The 20070-nt window shown below is 41.5% G+C and overlaps 1 protein-coding gene across 1 annotated transcript in view; it reads left to right on the top strand.

Annotated features, from left to right (window-relative positions):
* Window positions 1-20070, top strand: part of ATRN (attractin) — a 151783-nt gene that overhangs the window by 111229 nt on the left and 20484 nt on the right. The window contains exons 25-26 of the mRNA XM_076335646.1: window positions 584-645; window positions 12250-12328. Of these exons, the coding sequence (XP_076191761.1) occupies window positions 584-645; window positions 12250-12328 (141 nt within the window). The remainder of the gene's footprint in view (window positions 1-583; window positions 646-12249; window positions 12329-20070) is intronic.

The raw sequence follows: 20070 nt of genomic DNA, 5'->3' as shown, positions 1-20070 counted from the left end.
TCGCTTGTTTTTCGCTTTGCAGTGTGAGTGGATTGCGGGAAAGTGAGTTGCGATGAATGCCATAGCTGTTTTTACAGTATCTATTATCTTCTGTGTTTCATGCCTTTTTGCTGCTCTTGGTGTAAGTTACCTACTCGAGGAGATTTTGATGGGCAAACATTGTTTGAATAGGAGCATGCATTTTGAACTTTTAAATGTTGTACTCTGGGTTGCTGTGTATACAAGTCATTAAAGATGCTCTTTTTTTAGCCCTGTGAAACTTCTGTGTTCTAACTTTTTGAACTAGCGTTTTCTCCAAGGTAGTTGATGTGCGCTGAAGACTGTTCCTTGAACGCTGTTGGGACAGAGAGATGTTACTTGTTTAGGTTCATTTTTTTTGGATATATGATTTCAAAATAATGTGAAGTTATAGTTTGTTTTCTTTTCCCTCAGGATATTTCGGTGCTTTTTCAAAAGAGTGTTCAAAAATGTTAATTGACTTAAGATGTATTTCATTGTAATTTTTTGATCCCAGCAACAATGCATCTTAAATATGAATTTTCTTTTCAGTAAGTAATAGAAAGCATTTGCTTTTCTTTTGCAGATTGCATTCTCACAGCACAGCAACTTTATGGACCTGGTACAGTTCTTTGTGACATTTTTCAGGTACTTTTCATTTAAGATAGCTAAATGTTTCTTCTTTAGGAAAGATATTTGTTTATTGTTTTTCAGTATAGTGTTTGGTTTTTTTGTTGTTTGGTTTTTTTTAATTAAACATCCTGCTTACATCACAGCCTAGAAAATGGAAATCCCTGTGGTTGTGTTTAAAGTATTTAATTAGGAAATATGTTAAGAAAATTGTCTGCCCATCTTTGCAGATGCATCTTGTCCTGTGCATGCAGGGAAAGGGAGGTTAGAGGAGGGGGTGGAGGCTTTTAGAAATGGAGAAGTTACTTTTAGAGTGGTATAGAAGACATCTTTTGAGTTACCACGTCATACAAATAACGTATGACTTTGAGAAATTGCAGATGTTCACACATTGTCAGACACAAATCATAAATTAAGGAAATGATTTTGCAAAGAGTTAAGCGTGGACTAATTTCAGACTCTTTAAGTAGCACCTTTTGATTTTAAACTGAAAATATGTCAAGTTAAATACAAACATACATATAGCGGCCTTTCAATACTTAAAGGGGGCTTATAAAAAAGATGGGGGCAAACTTTGTAGCAGGGCCTGTTGCGACAGGACAAGGGGGAATGGCTTTAAACTAAAGGGGGGGAGATTTAGACTAGATAGGAGGAAGAAATGTTTTACGCTGAGGGTGGTGAAACACTGGCCCAGGTTGCCCAGAGAGGTGGTGGATGCCCCATCCCTGGAAACATTCCAGGTCAGGTTGGACGGGGCTCTGAGCAACCTGATCTAGTTGAAGATGTCCCTGCCCATGGCAGGGGGGTTGGACTAGATGGCCTTTAGAGGTCCCTTCCAACCCAAACTGTTCTATGATTCTATGATTTCAACACAATTGAAGCCAAATACCCTTCTGTCCTTCATGTACTGCTTGGTAAAGTTCATTTGTTAGTGTGAAACAAATTGATGATTCCCTAGGAGAAGCAATTTCAGTACTTCCATCCTCCAAAAAAACGTAGCTGTAACAAAGAGGTTAAATGTCTCCCAAAGCATAGCAGGCTGTCTCTTTAAGTTTCACAATCTAACGTATTAGCCTCTATTTTAGGAACTGTTAATACTCCATAAATATAAAGCAATAATTGATCAATAAGGAGAACTCCCACAGGCGGGATATGTCTGTTTATCCAGATCTTACAACCTGTTTTAAAGTAGGCAATATTATGCCCATTTTGAAATGAGCAGTGGGAAGAATACCTTGCTTTAGATTCCATGCTAAATTTAATTAAAGCAAGGAGCTCCAGATGGGTCCTTCAGATAAGTGGTTTATATCAATTTTTTGGTATGTAGCTTTTACAGAGTGGAGTGTGCTTTAATACAGTCCCAGGTAAACAGCAGGCTTGAACCCCCACCTTGCTTCTGTTGATACGGAGTAAGTGTTTACTCCTGGATCAGACTTAAGCATTTGTTCCGCTGAATCCATCACAGTCAAGGTCTTCCCTAAAAATCTTTGTGGCAGGGTAATTGCTTATAAGGAGAACGAATAGGGAAGCAATTGGTTCCTTAGTTCCTCTTTAATGGCATAAGTTCAATCCTCACTTGAAAAACTATCCAGTAGTTCTTTACAGACCCAGTTCCACCTGCATATGAGAGTTTGAAACTCTTCAATATGAGTGACTCCTCCAGTTCCATTACTGGAAGAGAATCACAGTTTGAAGCAGAAGATACGTGCATTATTTATCTCAGTGAGCACATGCAACTGAAAGTACATGTCCAAAAGTTAGGCAGATTGAAGATAGTCAACAGTGATTTTCCTTCCCTCCCGCGCTGCTATCACATGGATCTCCTTGAGAAGTAATGTTGCAATATTATTTAACATCCTAACATGCCAGCGGAATAAGAACGTGTGTATTTGGGAGAAGCCAGTTTATTGGTGTTTTCCAACTAAGCATTTATAATGCATTAAAAATTCTTCGATTCTTTAGCTGTAACTACTGCTGAGTTCCTCTCCCGGTATTTTATTTTACAGTCACTATAACTCACTAAATAACCAGTGTATTAGAACAGCATGATTCATTTCTGCTGTTTGTAGGGAAACTATTGAAACACTTGCATTTTTAATGCTCTAGGGTGTATTTGATAATTACGGTTGAATCCAAGTTAGACCATAAATAAGTAATATCTGATAGCCCCCTGTGATGTGAATGAGATAGACTTGGCTGAAAATTTGCACGCCAAGTAGAGGCAATGAAAATGCCTTCTGCAAAGCCTGAAGACAGTTGGTAAAACCACCTTTGAGATATAGGCCACCTCTGAGTCAAAAACCGAGATACGTTTCAATTCTTTGAGTGTAAGGGACACAAAAAGAGACTTTGTTCTGGAAAATGGATGTTTAGAAAGACTTTCTGTTATCACGTTCAAGGGTCTCGCTTCATTTTGCCATTCCGCGGGTAATTTTGGAAATTTTTCTGTGCTGGCGATGTAGCACATGTCCATCTTCTAGAAGATGGACCTCGTTGTAACCCCATCTTGAACGTGTGCTTCTGCCGTGCTACTGGAAGGAACAGCTGGGCCTTGAGCTGCGTGGGGAACCGTGCAGGGAAACGGGGGCTTTAGCGTCTCAGTTTCATTGCTGACATTTGTGATGGTTTAAGGTCAAGTAAGTCGCTCCAACGGGGCACTGGAGTGCGAGCTGGATTGCCAGACTCGAGTGCTGCTTAATTTGTGGGGCATCACAGGCACTGACTGGACTGAGTCTGTGAGGCACACGATGTTACAGAGAAGCCGGGAGCCTGGCCGCGCATTTAAACAACGTGAGGCAGTGCGGAGCAGGATGAAACGCGACTGCTGGATTTGATTTCCGTTTCATTTAAGGGCTGGGCTACTTTGGGTCAGAGGGGGTTTGCTTCACGTTTAGAGGTGCTGTTAGACTCCTGGAGCTCCTTCTGGAGTCGGTGTTCAGCACGAAGTCAGGCGTGTGGCTGTATGTTACCATTATTTTATTTTGCAACACGTTACCGTTTTATTTTAAGCAAAGAAAATGTCAGTGGATAAAGGCTGGGTAGAACGGTGAAGTTACGGGGTCTTTAATATTGCATTATAATTGGAGCCGCAGGAGAAATTATATTCTAACCGTTGTTAACCTTTGCAAAGCTGAATGAATTGCAAGCAAACCGTGTTTTTTCTGTTTCCTCTGCTTTTCATAACATAGCTCTTTAATTTGCAAATCTTGCTGTTGTCTTTCAGCAGATCGTCTGAGCTGTTTTGACAGTCTCTACTAAACATTTTTATTAGTATCTGTGCTTCCTTGTCTTCCAAAAAAATCTGTGTATGCCACCACACCTATCTATAATCCGTATTTCTCACCAGTGTACTTTTGCATACGGAAGATGTGAAAATATGTATTATTTTTAATATTTGGCGAGCAATTGAGTTTAGAAGGCCATTTTTCTTCCTTTTATTTTAAAAAAAAAAAAGTGCTTCTGTATTTCTTCTGTGCCTCTCTGCTTTATTGGCCAGTTCTGTAGAGATTTATAAGAGGAGTATTAAGAACAGTTTGAATGAAATAAGGACGTGGAAGCACCAACAGAAACGGCAGAACAAGAGTTGAAAGCATGGATTGTTTTCTAACCGGTGACACAGTTGGCTGTAAAGCAGTCGAGGATCATGCTGGTAACTCTGCAACTTATCAGGAGGAGACCTCTTGCTCCAAAACTAGGAGGGTGGCAGAAGGGTGACAGCTTATCACCGCTGCCATTCCTTTTCGTAGCGTAGCAGCCCTTAGAAACTCAAAATGAGGAGATAGAGGTATTGACCAACAGACTTGCCTAGAAGATCAGAAGTGTGAAGTGAACAAAACTGAAGCCAGAGGGTCCTACCAAAGAAGCTGTTGAGCCCTACAGGGTATAAAAGACCTATGAACCCTATAAAGCAGGTTTGCTGTCTCCAGGAAAGAAGCCAGGAGATGTGGCGAGGACCTGACAGCCAGCATCCCTTGTCCTCTGTGTGGGACACAAGTGATGTTGGCCAGACCAGCTGGCCAATACATTTGGCATTTGTGGGTGTGAGAGTGTGAAACTGGTATAATCAATTTTTCTCTGAGATTTTGTTAAATATAATAACCTTCAGCCTGGAGAAGAGAAGGCTCCGGGGAGACCTTCTTGCAGCCTTTCAATAATTATAGGGGGCTTGTAAGAAAGGTGGGGACAGACTTTGTAGTAGGGCCTGTAGCGATAGGACAATGGGTAATGGTTTCAAACTAAAAGAGGGGAGTTTTAGACTAGATAGAAGGAAGAAATTTTTGACGCTGAGGGTGGTGAAGCACTGGCCCAGGTTGCCCAGAGAGGTGGTGGATGCCCCATCCCTGGAAACATTCCAGGTCAGGTTGGACGGGGCTGTGAGTGACCTGATCTAGTTGCAGATGTCCCTGCCCACGGCAGGGGGGTTGGACTAGATGGCCTTCAGAGGTCCCTTCCAACCCAAACCATTCTATGATTCTATTCTACGATCTCATCCTGAGCTTTGTTACATTGATTTACTATAGACCTCTGATGTCTTCTACTGCACTTCGGTTCTGTGTCCTCATGTGCGCAGTTCACCCCATTTCTTGGCTGCTGTATGTCTCATCTTTCATATCTGCCCTTGAAACGTCCTTCTAGCCCGACTCTCTCTAGTCCCATCGTAGTCTTACAATGATTATTAGAGAAATGGGGGTATTTCACAAATGGAACAGAGGTTGCAAGTTTTGTGTTCTCATGGTGGCACATGAAACCTCATGTGCCTCTACTAAGGTCTGAATATCAAATAGGGTAATTTTACTGTGGTGCAAATAATTGGACTTGTTCCTCAGAAGGACTTCAGAGGGAGCGGTATTTGTTTCCGTACAACATCAGGCAGATGGTTTAATGTGCTGTATATTGTTTTTCCTGGCTGTAAACATTTGCCCAGTGTTTTCAGTAAGTGGGAATGGCCTGTTGCAATAATTCAAATCTGTAGTTGTGCTGCAGATATTTTATTTACTCTTTTTGCTTATTAAATAATTTTTTACTGCAGCAGAAATGGCATTGCTAAATCTGTACCTAAAATACAATCTGAATCACTTTTTTTCTTTGAGGAAAAGGAGGAGCTTGGGAATATCTTTACATAAACTTCTTCATCTTGTTAGAAAGAAACAGTTCAGCATCCATGACTTCCTTCTTTCCATGTTGTCCTCATCACTCTTTACATTGTCCTCCACACAATGGTCACACGTGGAGGCCATTTGGTCTTTCCTCCATTAATTAGTCCCATCATTATCTGTGCCCATTTATGCTTTTGGCCTCTACAGTCTCCTGTGACAACGTAGTGGTTTGGGGTGTGATATAAGCACTTTGGGTTTTTAAACCTTTATTGTGTGGGGTTTAGTTCATAGCTTTGACACCTTAATTTAGTTTTCTCTGTGTGTTGTGTTGCAGCTGCTTTTCTAGTCAGTGCAGCTGATGGACACCGAAGAGCAGTTCAGTTACCAGACATAGGTGTCCACTTTAGGGCGAGCCACATAGCTCTCCACAGACCGCTGACTGTCATTCATTTGGGTATTCCTCATGAGTTAAGTTGACAAGATGACCAGGTTAGCACCGAGGCTACGGAAGAGGAGAACTGAGAATGGAAGGAGTCTACACAGCCAACGCCATGCTTGGTCCCCAGTCCCACTCGTAGCTACAGCCTGCTCAGACACTCCTGCCTTCCGAGTAGCTTGTTCTCCTGCCTGAAAATAGTATGAGGGAAAAACCTTCGAAACACATGTCAAAATAACACTGATTTCCATTCCAGTTTCATCATGTGTCGCATGATTTTTGGTGTGTTTACTTAAAGCTCCATCTTCTAGATCTGCATGATGACTTTTTCCCTTTATTTAATATTATGCTCTTTGTGATAGCATAGAAGACTTGCAAATCTGAACCCTAAAAAGCAAAAGAAAAACAAATTTAAAAAAAAAAAAAAAAAAAAAAAACCCCAGACAAATATATTAATACCTGCTTTCCCAAAAGACCTCAAACCTCTAGTTAGACTGATCTTGTGTTTATGGAAGCTGCCACCATTTTCCAGGGTGTCAGATTGGTTGTGCTAGCCAATAAGTAGATTTTTAAACTAGACACGAAAGACAAATAGTACCACTTGCCGCAAATAATGTGGGTTGTGGCTTGTGAAACCTTGGTGCCATCTTCAGCAGAAAGAGAAGGTCATTAATCTGTAGATCAGATCTATTGGTTTGCTGTTGGCTGCAGATGGCTGCTTGGCAAAGGCCAACTGTGCAAACCCTGTGCACTCCTTCAGCATTATGTACTTGTTCCAATTATTTTGAGGTTTAATGCACCGAGTACTTAAAAATCTGTCCTATAACTCTGCAGCATATTAAAATTTACTTTTAAATAGCACTTAAATAGCTTCCAATTCATCAAAATAATTTGGGATGTAGTGTAGTAATCATTGCAGTGCTTTCTGAAATCAAGTGACCTATATATGTTAAAGCATATTAGTATTGAAGCTGCTGTATATTTCGGCATTTAAAACTGCTGTTTTTTACTAGCAATTCTGATGTTGATAAACATTGTAGGAGAGTTTAATAATTGGGCCCTAATATGCCAGATGGATTTTCTTCTCCTGTCATGAGAATTCATCATATCAAAGTGCTGATGAAGTTTTCCAGCCGTTTAAAAATGAAAGTATACTTGTTTGAAGAGCTTTAAGGATACCTGGAGTGGAGAGAATATCCTCTCTGCTATGAAAAGGAGCTTAGAGTGCAGGATAAAACCAGACAGGGTGTTCAAGTTCAGATTTTTGCGTCAGGGTGGGAATACCGTGTGGTATAAAGAGCGCTGAAGGCTTATCAACAAACGATTAATGCATGTGTTGAGGCCAACTGAGGGGAGATTACTTATAACCATGTTGCTCATTTACTGTACTTAAAGAATCTAATAAATAATTAAGAATTACTTAATTGAGCTATTTATCAAATGGAGTATTGTCCATAAAATGTAAATGTAACTTCTCCTTGTATTGCAATATTTATGCTGCGTAAGCATAAACTTCTATAACTTGTATAGGCCAATGAAAGCTGCATTTGGGAGAACCTGACCCAAATGGGGAGTCACGTTCAAATTTCCACGGGACGAAAAACTCTCCACGGGTGTTAGATGTCTCTAGATGGCTCTTTTTCCTTCCAGTCTGGTTTTGCACCTGAGGTTTCTGGTTTCCTCTTTTTCTATTAGAAAAATTGAACTGCTCTCAAAGTGGACTCATTACTCATTAGGAAAACAGAAACCCAACAGCTGATGGTTCAGGTACAGCTACTGGATGGGCTGCTTCGCCTGTACGTGACAGTTGCACGACTGCGTAGACTATGCTGGGATGTTATGAGCCCAAGAATATTTCTGTCCCCTTTACCCTCTTTTTGGAGAGACAGATGAGGAAAAACGATACAAAAGCATTGTTTGAGATGGGAGAAGGTGTAGAGAGAAGGCTCGAATGAACAGTGGATTTCAGGGATGAAGGAGGCTCTTGGTAGGCTGTTCTTTTTGGAGGAGAAAGAAAAAGAAGGCGAAGGTAAAGCAAGTCCTGCAGCGAAGGTTTGTTTTTAAAGCCCTTTGGAAATGGGTGGATGTTCGTAGCTGGCAGAGCGAGCGCTGAGGCTGTTCAGGAGAAAGCTGGGCAGAGCACGGCGTTTGACTAGGACTCTGCCAACCGTAGACTTTCACTCCAAATCATTTTCCAATACAGCTCGTTCCACGCAGCTGTTTCTTTCCGCTGCTTCCATATTACAGAGTTCCTTTCCAAGAGAAGGTATGGGGGGGGGGGGAAAGCTGCTTTAAAACTACTGACATGAAGACAGGTCTTTTTAAGTTATTTCAGGATGGTTTGGGCTGAGTAAACCCAGCAGATAGATCTTGACTTTGCTCTGCCCCTGGGACTCTTCCAGCAAGTGATGGACTGCAGCCCAGCAAGCAGGCGCTGCCTTTTATTCCTCCCCGAGTGCTGCCAAGGGGAGGTAGTGCAAAGGGGAAAATATATTTCCTTAGTGGCTTTATAGCTTTTGTGGGTGTTTGCTGCCTCCTTGTGACGGTACAAAGATGTATGGCGCTGTTCCTTCGAAATACAGGGTACTGTGGTGAGCGTTTTAGAAAGAGTTTTTATTAGTCTTTAATTGTTAATTCCTCTCTGTGCTTTCTTCAAAAAGTCTTGGCTGTGGTGCCAGAAGTGAGGCAGGAAAGAGAAACTCGTGAAAGACTCTGTCACGTACCATCTTGTGCAATACTGCATTTCAGAAAGGGGATTTAATACAAGGATAAAGGTGATCCTCTTAGTTCTCCACTCTAGCTTTCTTCTCTGAGGGAGTAAATGAATATGTAGGGAGACGCCGTGTTCAAATCATCCAAAAATAAGAAGTCTGTATCTGACATTTACAACTCGCCGAGGTCACATTTTTCCTAAAAAGGAGCCATCCTCATAGGGGTTCAGCGTGTTTTGATGTGTATCTTCAGTTCGGCGTGTATGTTCCTGGTGCTGTCTGATAGATACATGTGAATGGAGCCCATATGTCTTGTAAGGGTCACCTACAGAAAGGTGGAGATCTCATTCGCTTTGCTGGCTGTGCATGGCACAGAGCAGCTTCATCTGTATGCTTGACCTCCCGAGAAACTCCTCCTGAAGGTAAATCTCTCTTAAATGGTTCTTTATAACACAGAGGTGCTGGAGATTGGCAAAGCATCTGGCCCTTGCCCTCTGCCCTTTGGACCTCCATCTCCTTTCCCCAAGTAAAGGGGTATTGCGGAGGTGGACTTGGATAAGCTGTGGCAGGAGCTGTTTCCCGTAAGCTGCATCTGAAGTGCTTTATCTTGAGATGAAACTTCTCGCTGGAGTGACGACGTGAACGCGGTCGCCTGGCCGGCGTTGTGCTTTGGCAGCCTGTCCTGGGGACTCCTGCAGATGTTCTGAGTATTGTTGTTTTCATGGTCAAATTAAATGTGGAGCCAGGAACAGTTTTCCCCGCTGCCTTGAAGATTTTATTTCCACCCTCTATTTGTAAATTGATGTTAAAACGTTACTGAAAACAAAGCAGACCAAAGATTTAGCTCATGGTCTTGGCTGTGCTGGTTTTGCTCGGATACATTTCGGATTTTTGCTCTCCGGGAAGCGCTGTCCTCTTTGGGCCTCAGAGATAAAGCAAGCATTGCACCTTAGAAAGACTCTAGGTTTCTTTGAGGAAAAGGGAGCTTAAAAGAAGAAAAAAGCTTACCAAAGCCGTTGAATAAGTGTGGTAGCATTCATTCCGTGGGGGAGCTAAAAGGAGTCCCAAGACAAATGTGGGCACTCAGAAATTTTGCTAGTCCATCACTCACTTGTGCCTGTTCAAGTGTGGCATAAGTGAAAATCCATCTAGTCCAAACGTGACCTCGTCCAGGAGAGAAATACTGTTTCCAGGTGGTATGGATAGCCTGCTCTTGCACTTAATACAGTGGCAGGGAGCTTTGGGAAAGAAAGGGGAAGCTGAAGGTATGAAATCCTCAATCATCAATAACGCATGTTAGCTTCTTTACCAAAATAGCCATTAACGATTTAATGTATACGCTTTACTGGTTAGTGGGGGCACATTGTTTTTTACTGCAGAAGTCAGTAGTAATCCGGTACCTCTCAAAAAGGAAAATAAAATAGCCATTAAAAATGCTTGTCTAAACTGTTTGTGTTTGCAGAAAAATGGCCAGGCTTTTACAATGAAATAATGTCAGATTTTAATATGTAGAGAAGATGTGGGGGAAGTGATTTGGAATACATACCTTTTAAAATTAAGATATCTTAATCAGGGTATCTTAATCAGGGTATCTCCATGATCTTGCTTAAATTTGTAAAGAAATAGCCACCATAGGAGCCTTCAAAAGCTGTGCAGGTGTTTTAATGCTGAAGTCACGCAAGTGCCAATTTTGTAATATCATATACTATATGATAGTAAAACGTATTCCTATACATATCTAAGCCTGAAAAGTATAACCACGTTGCCTACTGGCTGCCCCTTGCGTGTTCGGTGCCCGATCACACGCAGTTTTCATAATATATAGGCTATGCATAGGGATATGTAATCAGGAACAGGCCCTCCTCCTTCTGCATCTCAGGGAACGGTTCCTGCTGTCGATCCCTTTTTTTCTTTTTTTTAAATGATAAATATTTCCAAGTCCGTGCACTACTCTCTGCTAAAGAACTTGCTGTTGTAGAGGAGGTCTCCCAGTTGCTGACGTGGAGCTTGAAGGACAAAATGTGCAGTCCCTCGCAGCTCGTACGAGGCAAACGGCACGGCATTTATGAAGAGAGGGGACAACAGGGAACTGTCGGGATGAGATGCCGTCCGTCGTCATAAGCTATGTTTTTTCGGTCAGCAGTGCAACAGTGGCTTCACGTCCAAGTAGAAGAAGTCATCATCGAGGTCACGGACATTCGTATGAGTAGGGTGGGAGCGCACAGTGGAAACCACAGCGTTGTTTGGAAATGGGAGGTTTGGGGATCTGCAAAAAGGATTGATTTTTGGAAGCAGAGCTGAGTTTGTTTTCCAAGGCAGGGAGTATTGAGCGGTCGCAGTCTTTCTCCCACCGTAGTCTTTCCTGCGTGGCTGTGGGTCTCCATTAGGACCCCCAGCATGGTGAGAACCGAGCCGTACCCAGAGACAGGGAGAGGGGCGCGCCGGTTCCCCTTCAACAGAAATCCCTGTTCAAGCATACAGAGCACAGCGGTCGGCGTAAATAGTGCACTTTAGAAAATAATCATCTCCTCTGGTTAATCTTCCTTTAAGCACACTCTTTAAATGTACGCTAAAGTGTGGGGAGGGAGGTTTGGAGACATTTTCTTTTACCGATCAGTGCAGTACTTGAGAAGAGAGGCGTTATCTGGGGTTCAGATATACAAAAGGAAAAAATTTTAATCTTGGAAAGCTTGTGTGCCTTGAAGTTGCTCATTAAGTATTCAGTGTGATAAGATCATAACTATCAATAAAGTTGGCTTTTATTATTATTATTATTATTATAACTGCTTCTTTGCATTTTCCGTAGAAGTTGATAAATCTATTCATCCTTTTCTCCTCTTTAGATTTAAGAAAAGCAATATGGATTTGGGGAAATCAAGAAATACCTATAGTTCTGCAACAGCCAGTCAAAAAGAATCCAACTACTGTACACTTCATCCTATTTTTGTAATTTGGAAAAGAAAATATAATCACTTTTCTCTGCTTCTTTCAAGGCTTTTCTTTTTTGGGTTATCCTCTCACTTTAAGTATCGCCAAAGATAGTCAATACTGGCTTTTCCAATTTGATTAAATCTTTCGGCCTTACTGTTCTGATTTCCTGGTGAAAATGGGTGGATGTCCTATAAGGAGGTCTAATGGGTAATTTAGGAACAACAGTTTTCTCTGAAAATAGATGTACATCGTTCCTCACCACGTGTCATGAGCACTGAACTGTGCAAAACACCTTGCACTGCTGTGCTATCTTTCATCAAAGTGCCTCTAAGTATTATATGAGCTTTTAGTCTAGTTTTTTTGATTTGCTAGAGTTTTTCAGCTGCCGTTATGTTATGAACAAGGACAATAAGATACTTTTTTTTATTATTTTTTTCTTCCTTTACAGTTGTTTCCTGTCTTTGCTCCTGGTGGCAGCTGTGGTTTGGAAGATTAAACAAAGTTGCTGGGCATCGCGACGAAGAGAGGTTGTAATGACAAAATTGAATGCTCTCTCTTAAATGACCTTTTTATAGTTGTTCTCTCTTTGTATTTATTCACGTATGCATAGCATTAACCTTCAGTTAAGGATAAGCTTCACTAATCTATAAATGTTTCTGTTTGGAGATTTATAATAGTGTACTTTCGATTACAGTTTCACTGACAAATGATGCTATTTTAGTATCCTGATGCTGCAGTTTCTGTGAAGCACAAAAAAATAGGAGTGGATGTCCTACGTTCCCAGAACTCGGGTTCTAGACAGCATAAATACAAAACCACCGCAAATAAGGAGATTCTTTACATCTGTCCCCAAAGAGGAAGTTCCTGCGCTGAAGCTCTGAACCACAGTAGCTCCCGCTTTAATCTGTTAAAAAAAACAGCTAATCCTCATTTTCAAAGTAAAAGCTTATCTAAATGTTTTGGGGTTGTTTTGTGTGGGTTTCTTTTTTAATTTGCTGGAACATAGTAGCATAAGAGGAAGGTGGGAGAAACCACCCACGATTTGGAAAGCTGTAGTGTACTACTTAAAAAGGCAATTTTTAGTGCCAGAGCTTTCCCCTCCTCACCTAGCCATGGACCATACCAGCTTCCCAACTTTGTCTTGTTTGCAGCATGTAAAAAAATGTGTGCTTTACACCCCCTAAAATATGGCTCCTCCTCGTTTATCCCTGATGCATTTGGTGATTTATTTTTTTTTCCAGCACCCTTTTTCCCTGCTTCTCAATTTAAGCTAACTTCATGTTACACCCCGCAGCACGCAGGGTGACCGAGATAGGATGGCCAATGTATTGTCACTCAGTAGCATAAAGAAAGTCCTTATTTCTAATTTTTAAGCATAAATGCAGAAATGTGTAGTAGAGCTGTGTAGAGAAGTAGGTCCTGTGTGCTGCAAGGCAGACGACCACACGATCCTGGGGTTTTCTTGCTGCGGTAAGCACTAAAACCATGGCAGGCAAAGCCCTGTATAATGTACAAATCGAGCAGAGGTTAGGCTGGGCTGCGCCTGAGATTATTTTTAGGAGCTTTGTCTTGTGCAATCTGTTTTCTTGTATGCAAAATGAGAGAAGCCAGACTTTATTCAAGTGAGTCCATGTGCTCTTTCTATATCTAAGTATCTGTACGTCGTCACCCGAGAGCAGGTATCTTTCCCTGAGGAGTGTGGTGTGTTTCTCCCCTGCTTTTGGATTTTAGGGTGAAATCTGCCCATACCCATAGATTTTCCTCCCAGCTATCCCGCTGGGATGAAGCTCCTGGCAGCTGCAGTCACCCAGCCGTGTAACTGTTCTATTCAAGGGTGTTTTATTCATACTTAGTAGTTGATCAGGAGTATTCTGGGGATTAATTTTTACAGTGCTGAAATTCTGTGCATGTACCCGTTCCTTGCATATCTTCAAAAATCTGTGTCTAGTTGTACTTACCAGTGCAGTAGTGGGAATAGTATAAATTTATTCCATCTGAGGATCTCCTTTCTTATAATAAATCAGGATGATGTTTGATAACTCTTTTCTTCTTCTTCCTCCTCTTTTCTGCTTCAGATGTTTTTGCTCTTACTAGTGAACTCAAATGCATAATATAATCAGTAGTTTTCAAACAGATAACCCTTAATCTTTGAAATAATTTAAGTCTTTGAGGTTTGCTGTATTCTCTGAAGGTAGATAAATTTTTACTAGGGCGGCTGGTTTTTCCTTCTCACTTTCCTGGCAAGAAAGTAAGCTGGAATCAGCATAACATTCCCTCTTGGCTCCTGGGGTTAAATGTTATCTAGGAATGTATAAGGAATATAGACTGAGAAGTAAACACTGTGCTTTGGAGCTCAGTTAAAATATTTTAGCAGTGGCCTATAATGAAAAATGTCTCTATAAATTAAGTTACTTTCAGTCTGAAGCGCGTTTTAAGGAAAAAAGCTGTAGTACTAGCAACGTACTGGCGTGTTTCAGTCTTAAATTCAGTTTACATGCGTGGCTATTTGACGGGCAGTTCATCAGTGTGTTCTTTTCCTGGCAGATTCCTGTCTTCCGCTGTTGTTTGTCTTGCTCCTTCACAGATCTCTGCTATTCCATTCCTCTTTTGTTAGAAATACTTGTAAAACTTGAGGAAACTGTTTTAAATCTTTGCCATGCCATTATTAGATATATTAATAAAGACTGTCTCCAGAAACAAAAGACTGCCCCAAAATTCTATGACTTTTGGTATTATCTAAGATGATTTTATAGCTTGCAGGGTGGTTTTTTTTAATACGGACTCTCAATAAATCCTAGCAAGGCCCTCTTTGAACATTAGTAGTTAAAAGAATGATTAATAGCAAGTTGCTACACTGCAAGTTTTAAGTGCATGCCAGTTTACCCCTCTGTTCTGAGGATGTTTCTGAAGCGTGTGATTTTTAGATTTGCCATTCTTCCTTCCTTTCGAGTTGGCTGCTCTCTTTGGTTTTCTCCATTACCCTTACAGGAGTGTTGGGTCACAGAGTTTGCAGGCTGGACTGGGAAAACCAGATTTTGTTTTATCACTTTTTTTTTTCCCTGCCTCTACAAACTGCTGACACAGCTGATGGAGACCACCTCCTCCACCTCCTCCCACCGTGTTACAATTCAGAGGCAGGGTAAAAGGAAAGGTGGTTAAGCAGCAGTGGCAGGACACCCGATTCAGAGAGCATATTGTAAACTTTAAGTTAATATATGCTGCAGCCCTGGAGGAAGATATTTCTCTGGTTTGAGCTATATTTTTAGAAGTAGTCAAGTTACAGTCGCCTGTCTCCCATGGGTTGTGCCGTAGTAATTCTGTGCGTGTTCTCTAATCTCAACCCAAAAATAAGTAAAATATAATGCAATCTGCAGGTAATTCCCAGCTATCAATCACTTCTGCTTCCAATATGAGCACTGCAAGTGCCTAACTTCTTATCGCCGTGCAGAGTGAAAAGTAGATAGCTGAAGCTTAATCTGAGATATGTATAGGACAGTAAAGGGAGTGCGGTGAAAGGTCTAGTAGTCAAAATTATGCAGACAGTATTGCTTGGAAAATGTGCCGGGAGAAGTTGTACAGCTGTGCTTGGTGTATCAGGTTAATGGAACGGAGCATCATCGTTTGGTTGAAACTAAATTTGCATTACCCCTTACTGAGAAAGCAGTGTACTACAAATCCAGAATCTACATCAGGATCTTTTAAAATATATAAGATTCTCCTGACTTTCCCCCCCCCCCTTTCCGCAGCTAATCCTCTTTGACTAGCTGCTTGCACATGTCAGTGCTGATGTTCCTCAGCCTTATGGCTAAAGGGTCTTTGGGTGTGCAAACACGGCGTATCACATGCATGGTTGTAGGAAAATGAGTTTGGAGCACTGAGCAAAAGTTCAGGCCTTGCGGAGTATAAAACTTGACCTGAAGTAAAAATGGGAACAATTTGTGTCATAGCAGGCATGGAGGAGATGGGATTGTAAATTGTGTGTTTATTCCCTCTCCAGTGAGCACCAAGTTTATCTTCAGTCATCTTGAAGAGGGAAATGGAAATAAAAAGGCAGCTTTTATAGGAGGCTTAGTATGAAGTGAATGACATTAGGAAATAGGGATAGGAAACCTTTCTATCTTGTCTCTAGAAAATTACACGTTAAACGTATCAAGGTGGTAATAGAGAATAATACACAAAATATGAGAGTGGCATTAGAAATTTAATATGCCCATCTGCTGTCGTGAATTTTCGGTCCTATTGTTTTATATTAGCATCCAAATCCTATTCTCTTCACCCTCAGTCTGCTGCTTCTCCTCCACTTTGAGCAAGAAATAGCTCCTCTTACATATGTAAAACGGTCCACACTTCACCTCCTTTCTTGCCAAGACTATCCAGGACCGAACGTTTTTACTCTGTGCACTGCCCAACTTATTCAGGATGGGTTTTGTGTACTGATTTACTGCAGGGATTATCCTTCTCCTTCCTGGCTTCATTGCTGAAACCTTTTTCCCTCCCGAGTGTATTCAAAATGTAGCAGCGCTTCTTTTTTCACTGGCATCCTCCGCTGTAACATCTGTGAACACTGAATACCATTTAGCCAGGCGGTTTTCTGTATTCACTTTTACAGCAAAGACTTCCCAAGGGATGTGTGCGGTGTATTGTCCTGCCTTCGTTTTCTTGCCCTTCCTGCTCTCACCTGTTAGTATTTCATTCATCTCTTTTATCTTCTCTCTTAGACTGTGATTTAGGGTATCCTTTGTCAAAGAAAAGGATTCAGGATTGCAATATTTTTGAACTGTAACTGTAAATCAGGATCTTCATCGCTGTCTAGAGTCTCGGTGGTGTCTTGGAAGGATCTGGTATTGGCCTTATGCAAGAACGTGAAAAGGTCAGGCTACAAATGTCCTTAAATTTGGGCAGTCGCAGGTGCTTTGGAGGGCTTGTAAGAAATGAGATGTGCTGGTGCTGAACTTTGCTGCCGTGTTCTCCAAGCTCCCAGCACTCGTTTGGCCTGTGGACCTTCTTGTTCGATAGCACTGACAGTGCTTTTCAGCGTCTGTCAGCTGAGAAGAAAATATTAACTTCTTGTTGGTGTAGTTTGTAGAGAAAACACGAATTGGAGGAGTGAGAAATCATGGCAAGCAGATAACTTCTACAGAGGTCTAGGTTATGTGGTCAGCACACTCGGTTGTCTCATCGGGGTGAAACGTAAGCCCGTGTATGTATTTTTTTTTTTGAACAGTTAGGCTGGGTTTACTTCCCAGAATACTTGTTCCCTGGAAAACAGACTGAAATGATGGTGGCCGTGGTGAATTAATAACTGTACGTAAATTCCCAGTTCCTGCGTTCGTAAGTAGAGTAATAAAATAAGAGCATAGTGTTAGTATTGTGTGTAACCGGTTATTGGAGTACTGTGTCCACTCTGGTCTCAGCAGTGTCTTGGGTGTTGCAGATGGTACAGAACAACACTGCAAGATTAATTTGTTATCTGGAAGATAAGCGAGAGACTAAAGCATCACAAATTACTCATTTTATCCACGGAAGAACATATTGAGATTTGATGATATGAGTCAGCGTCTGTGAAAAGGAATCATTGAAGATTCATGATGGGATGAGGGTCTTCTAAACAATCAGCCAAAGGCATAACACCCAGTGTCTGCAACTGGGGGTAAAAAAGTCTTGTTTTGTTTTTCATCTCTTTTTTAACGGTGAGAGCAGCAATGCCAACAATTTTTTTAGCAACATGGCTCTCAGATCAGAATTTGAGTGCTTTGGAAAGGATCTTTCCTAGGTCAATCCAAGTCACGTGCTTGTGGAAATCACATGGTGCAGTTCGGTGGCTCGTACTGTGCAGGAGGTCAGATCAAATAATCGTAACTTTTTCCGCTACCCCTAAATTTAAAATCTATGAATGGGAACCAGCTCACAGTGCCTGTAGGCATTTTCCAAAATACAAATGCTGCGTGCTCTCTGCAGTGATCTGTGTGGCTTTGGTCAGCAACTGAAGGAAATTATAGCAGAAATAAGAGATGCCCTGAAGAGGAAAAACATCCCAAAATATTAATGTTGACAAGAGATTCCAGCTCAGGGGGAAAGTGATGGTCCGTTTTTGTTTGAACATGGTACTGTCGCTCCTGTGCCTAATTGAGCTCATCTCTCGTCGAACTTGCAGATGGCCAGTTACAGCTGACCATTTGTAGCTTTAATGTGTCTGCGTAGGACACCATCACATCAGGTTGGCAATCCCATACACAACGTTGGCATCCGGCTGAGCTCTTCTCACATAGTCTTTAGTGGTGTTGCCGCTAGAGAATGAAGTTGGTTTTAGTATATCCCAAAAAAGAACCGTTGGCCAGTATTTGCGATGATGAAGCTAGACTATCAAGTGTAGCTCTAGGAGAGTTCAGCCTCGTTTAAAAAACCCCACAACTGTGTGTATATGGAAGCTGTTGTCATTTCAGACTCCTAGGTCTCTGATGATAAGAGTCAGTGGTACAGGTATCTAATTTAGCTATTTTGGAAAAATCAGGGAGAGCAGCAGTGTTGTGTAATTATGCTAGAAGAGCTCTAGTCAATCAAAGGCGCACTCTGCTATTGTGTAATTATCTGGTATTGGTATATATTTTAGTCTGCACGGACTATATATTTCTGGTCTTTTAAAAATAAATGATATCTTATTCTTCTTATTAAAGGTCAGGTTTTCTGCGCCCTCCTACTGGGCATGATTATGATGAATAACTTATCTTAATCAGCCCTGAATTAAATATCTTCTGTCATTTCAGCATGAGGCAACTTCCCAACAGCTTTGCTTTCTGGTTTGTTATAGTTCTGAAGTGTGGATATGCCTGTTGAGAAGCATTTGAACATTAATTCTCTCCTCCTCTCTCTTTCAACATAGCCTGCAAAGTCAGTTACAAAACTAATTAGCTAACATTAATATGTGCACTGCTCTAGGGGCTTAAAAACTTAATTTTCAGTGATGATGGAAGTGTCAGAGAAAATTGTTTGTTTGTTGACTTACATGGTAGTTAATGTAATTGTATCTAAATGTTGTAAATCACTTATTTCTGAGACAATGTGACTCATCTTCGTGGGATATTTATATCTTGCATGTTTGTTTCTTTGCTGATGCCCCTTTTTATTTTGGAGTAGGTAATTCCGTTGACTTCTCCCCTTTCCCCCAAGGTCACCGAGTAACTATAACGTAAAGCAAAGGTTCCCCCACCAGGATATATATGTTACTTCGAAGTAATGCACAGTGATGCCTGAGCACCCGTCATTGCTGGCCACGTAGACATGCAGCTCCATCTAGCTGCTGTTGCCACCGCCACCGGGAAGGACACCTTCTCCAAAGGCCCTTGGGAACCCCAGGAGGGTGCTGTCCCCTTCCCACGCTGGCTGTCAGCAGCCTGCGAGCTGCAGTTTTGGCAGATGTCATTACAGGAGAGCTCTGGGACAAGTTCTCAAGACAAGGTTTTCTAAGTTAGTCATGGAGCAGTGCCTGGAAATAGGTAGTTGACAGTTTATGTGCATATGCAAAAATGTATTTGTGCACCTTCTGAATTCAAATGAAGCTCTTATAGCAATTCAGCATGTGCAGGAATAAGCTCAAAACGCCTGTCTACCAGTGCAACCACTCTACCCAGTATGTTTTGGAAGGACAGGAGTGCTCTCCGTCCTCTGACCTCAACAAAATCGCTGTGACTTCGGTTAGCAAATGGCCAAGTCAGAGCTAATAAGCCTTGCTGGGAGAACTTTGTTACCCTTTGCTCAGTGTATGCAGCGAGACCTTTAGATATTTGATTGGATTGTGTGTTCTATACATTGTGCGGAGCCTTGAGGGAACATGTAAGGGGACTGACACACTTGAATAACTTTGCAGAATAGATGCTGTTTAAAAGACTGGTCAGGAAAAAGGAGACAACTTCATTCTGTTTCCTTATCACCTTCTGTTTAGCTTCGGCTGGGGGGGTTGAACAGCAACTGGAGTTGCTGAATCCATGTTGGAGAATAGCATCTTTACACTCTGCGTGGTAGAGCTTCACACTTCAGCTTAATACAGGAAAATCCAAATACTCTGTTCTGCTCAAAAACCTTTTTTTTTTTTTCCCTAAATGTCTTAAACAACAAAGAGTACAAGTCGGTTTGTTTCCTTATCTTCTTTATCTTTCTTCTCTTACCATGACACTGGAGCTGTTACTGTCTTTAGACTTGCTGTTGTTTGTGAGGTCTCTGGGTTTTGGCCCATTGGACCGGTTTATCTTTGCAATACAGACAGGGTAGTGGT

The sequence above is a fragment of the Aptenodytes patagonicus genome, chromosome 4, assembly GCF_965638725.1.
Source record: "Aptenodytes patagonicus chromosome 4, bAptPat1.pri.cur, whole genome shotgun sequence".
NCBI lineage: Eukaryota > Metazoa > Chordata > Aves > Sphenisciformes > Spheniscidae > Aptenodytes > Aptenodytes patagonicus.
Note: the sequence above shows the minus strand (reverse complement) of the source record. Positions and strands in the feature narration are given on the sequence as shown.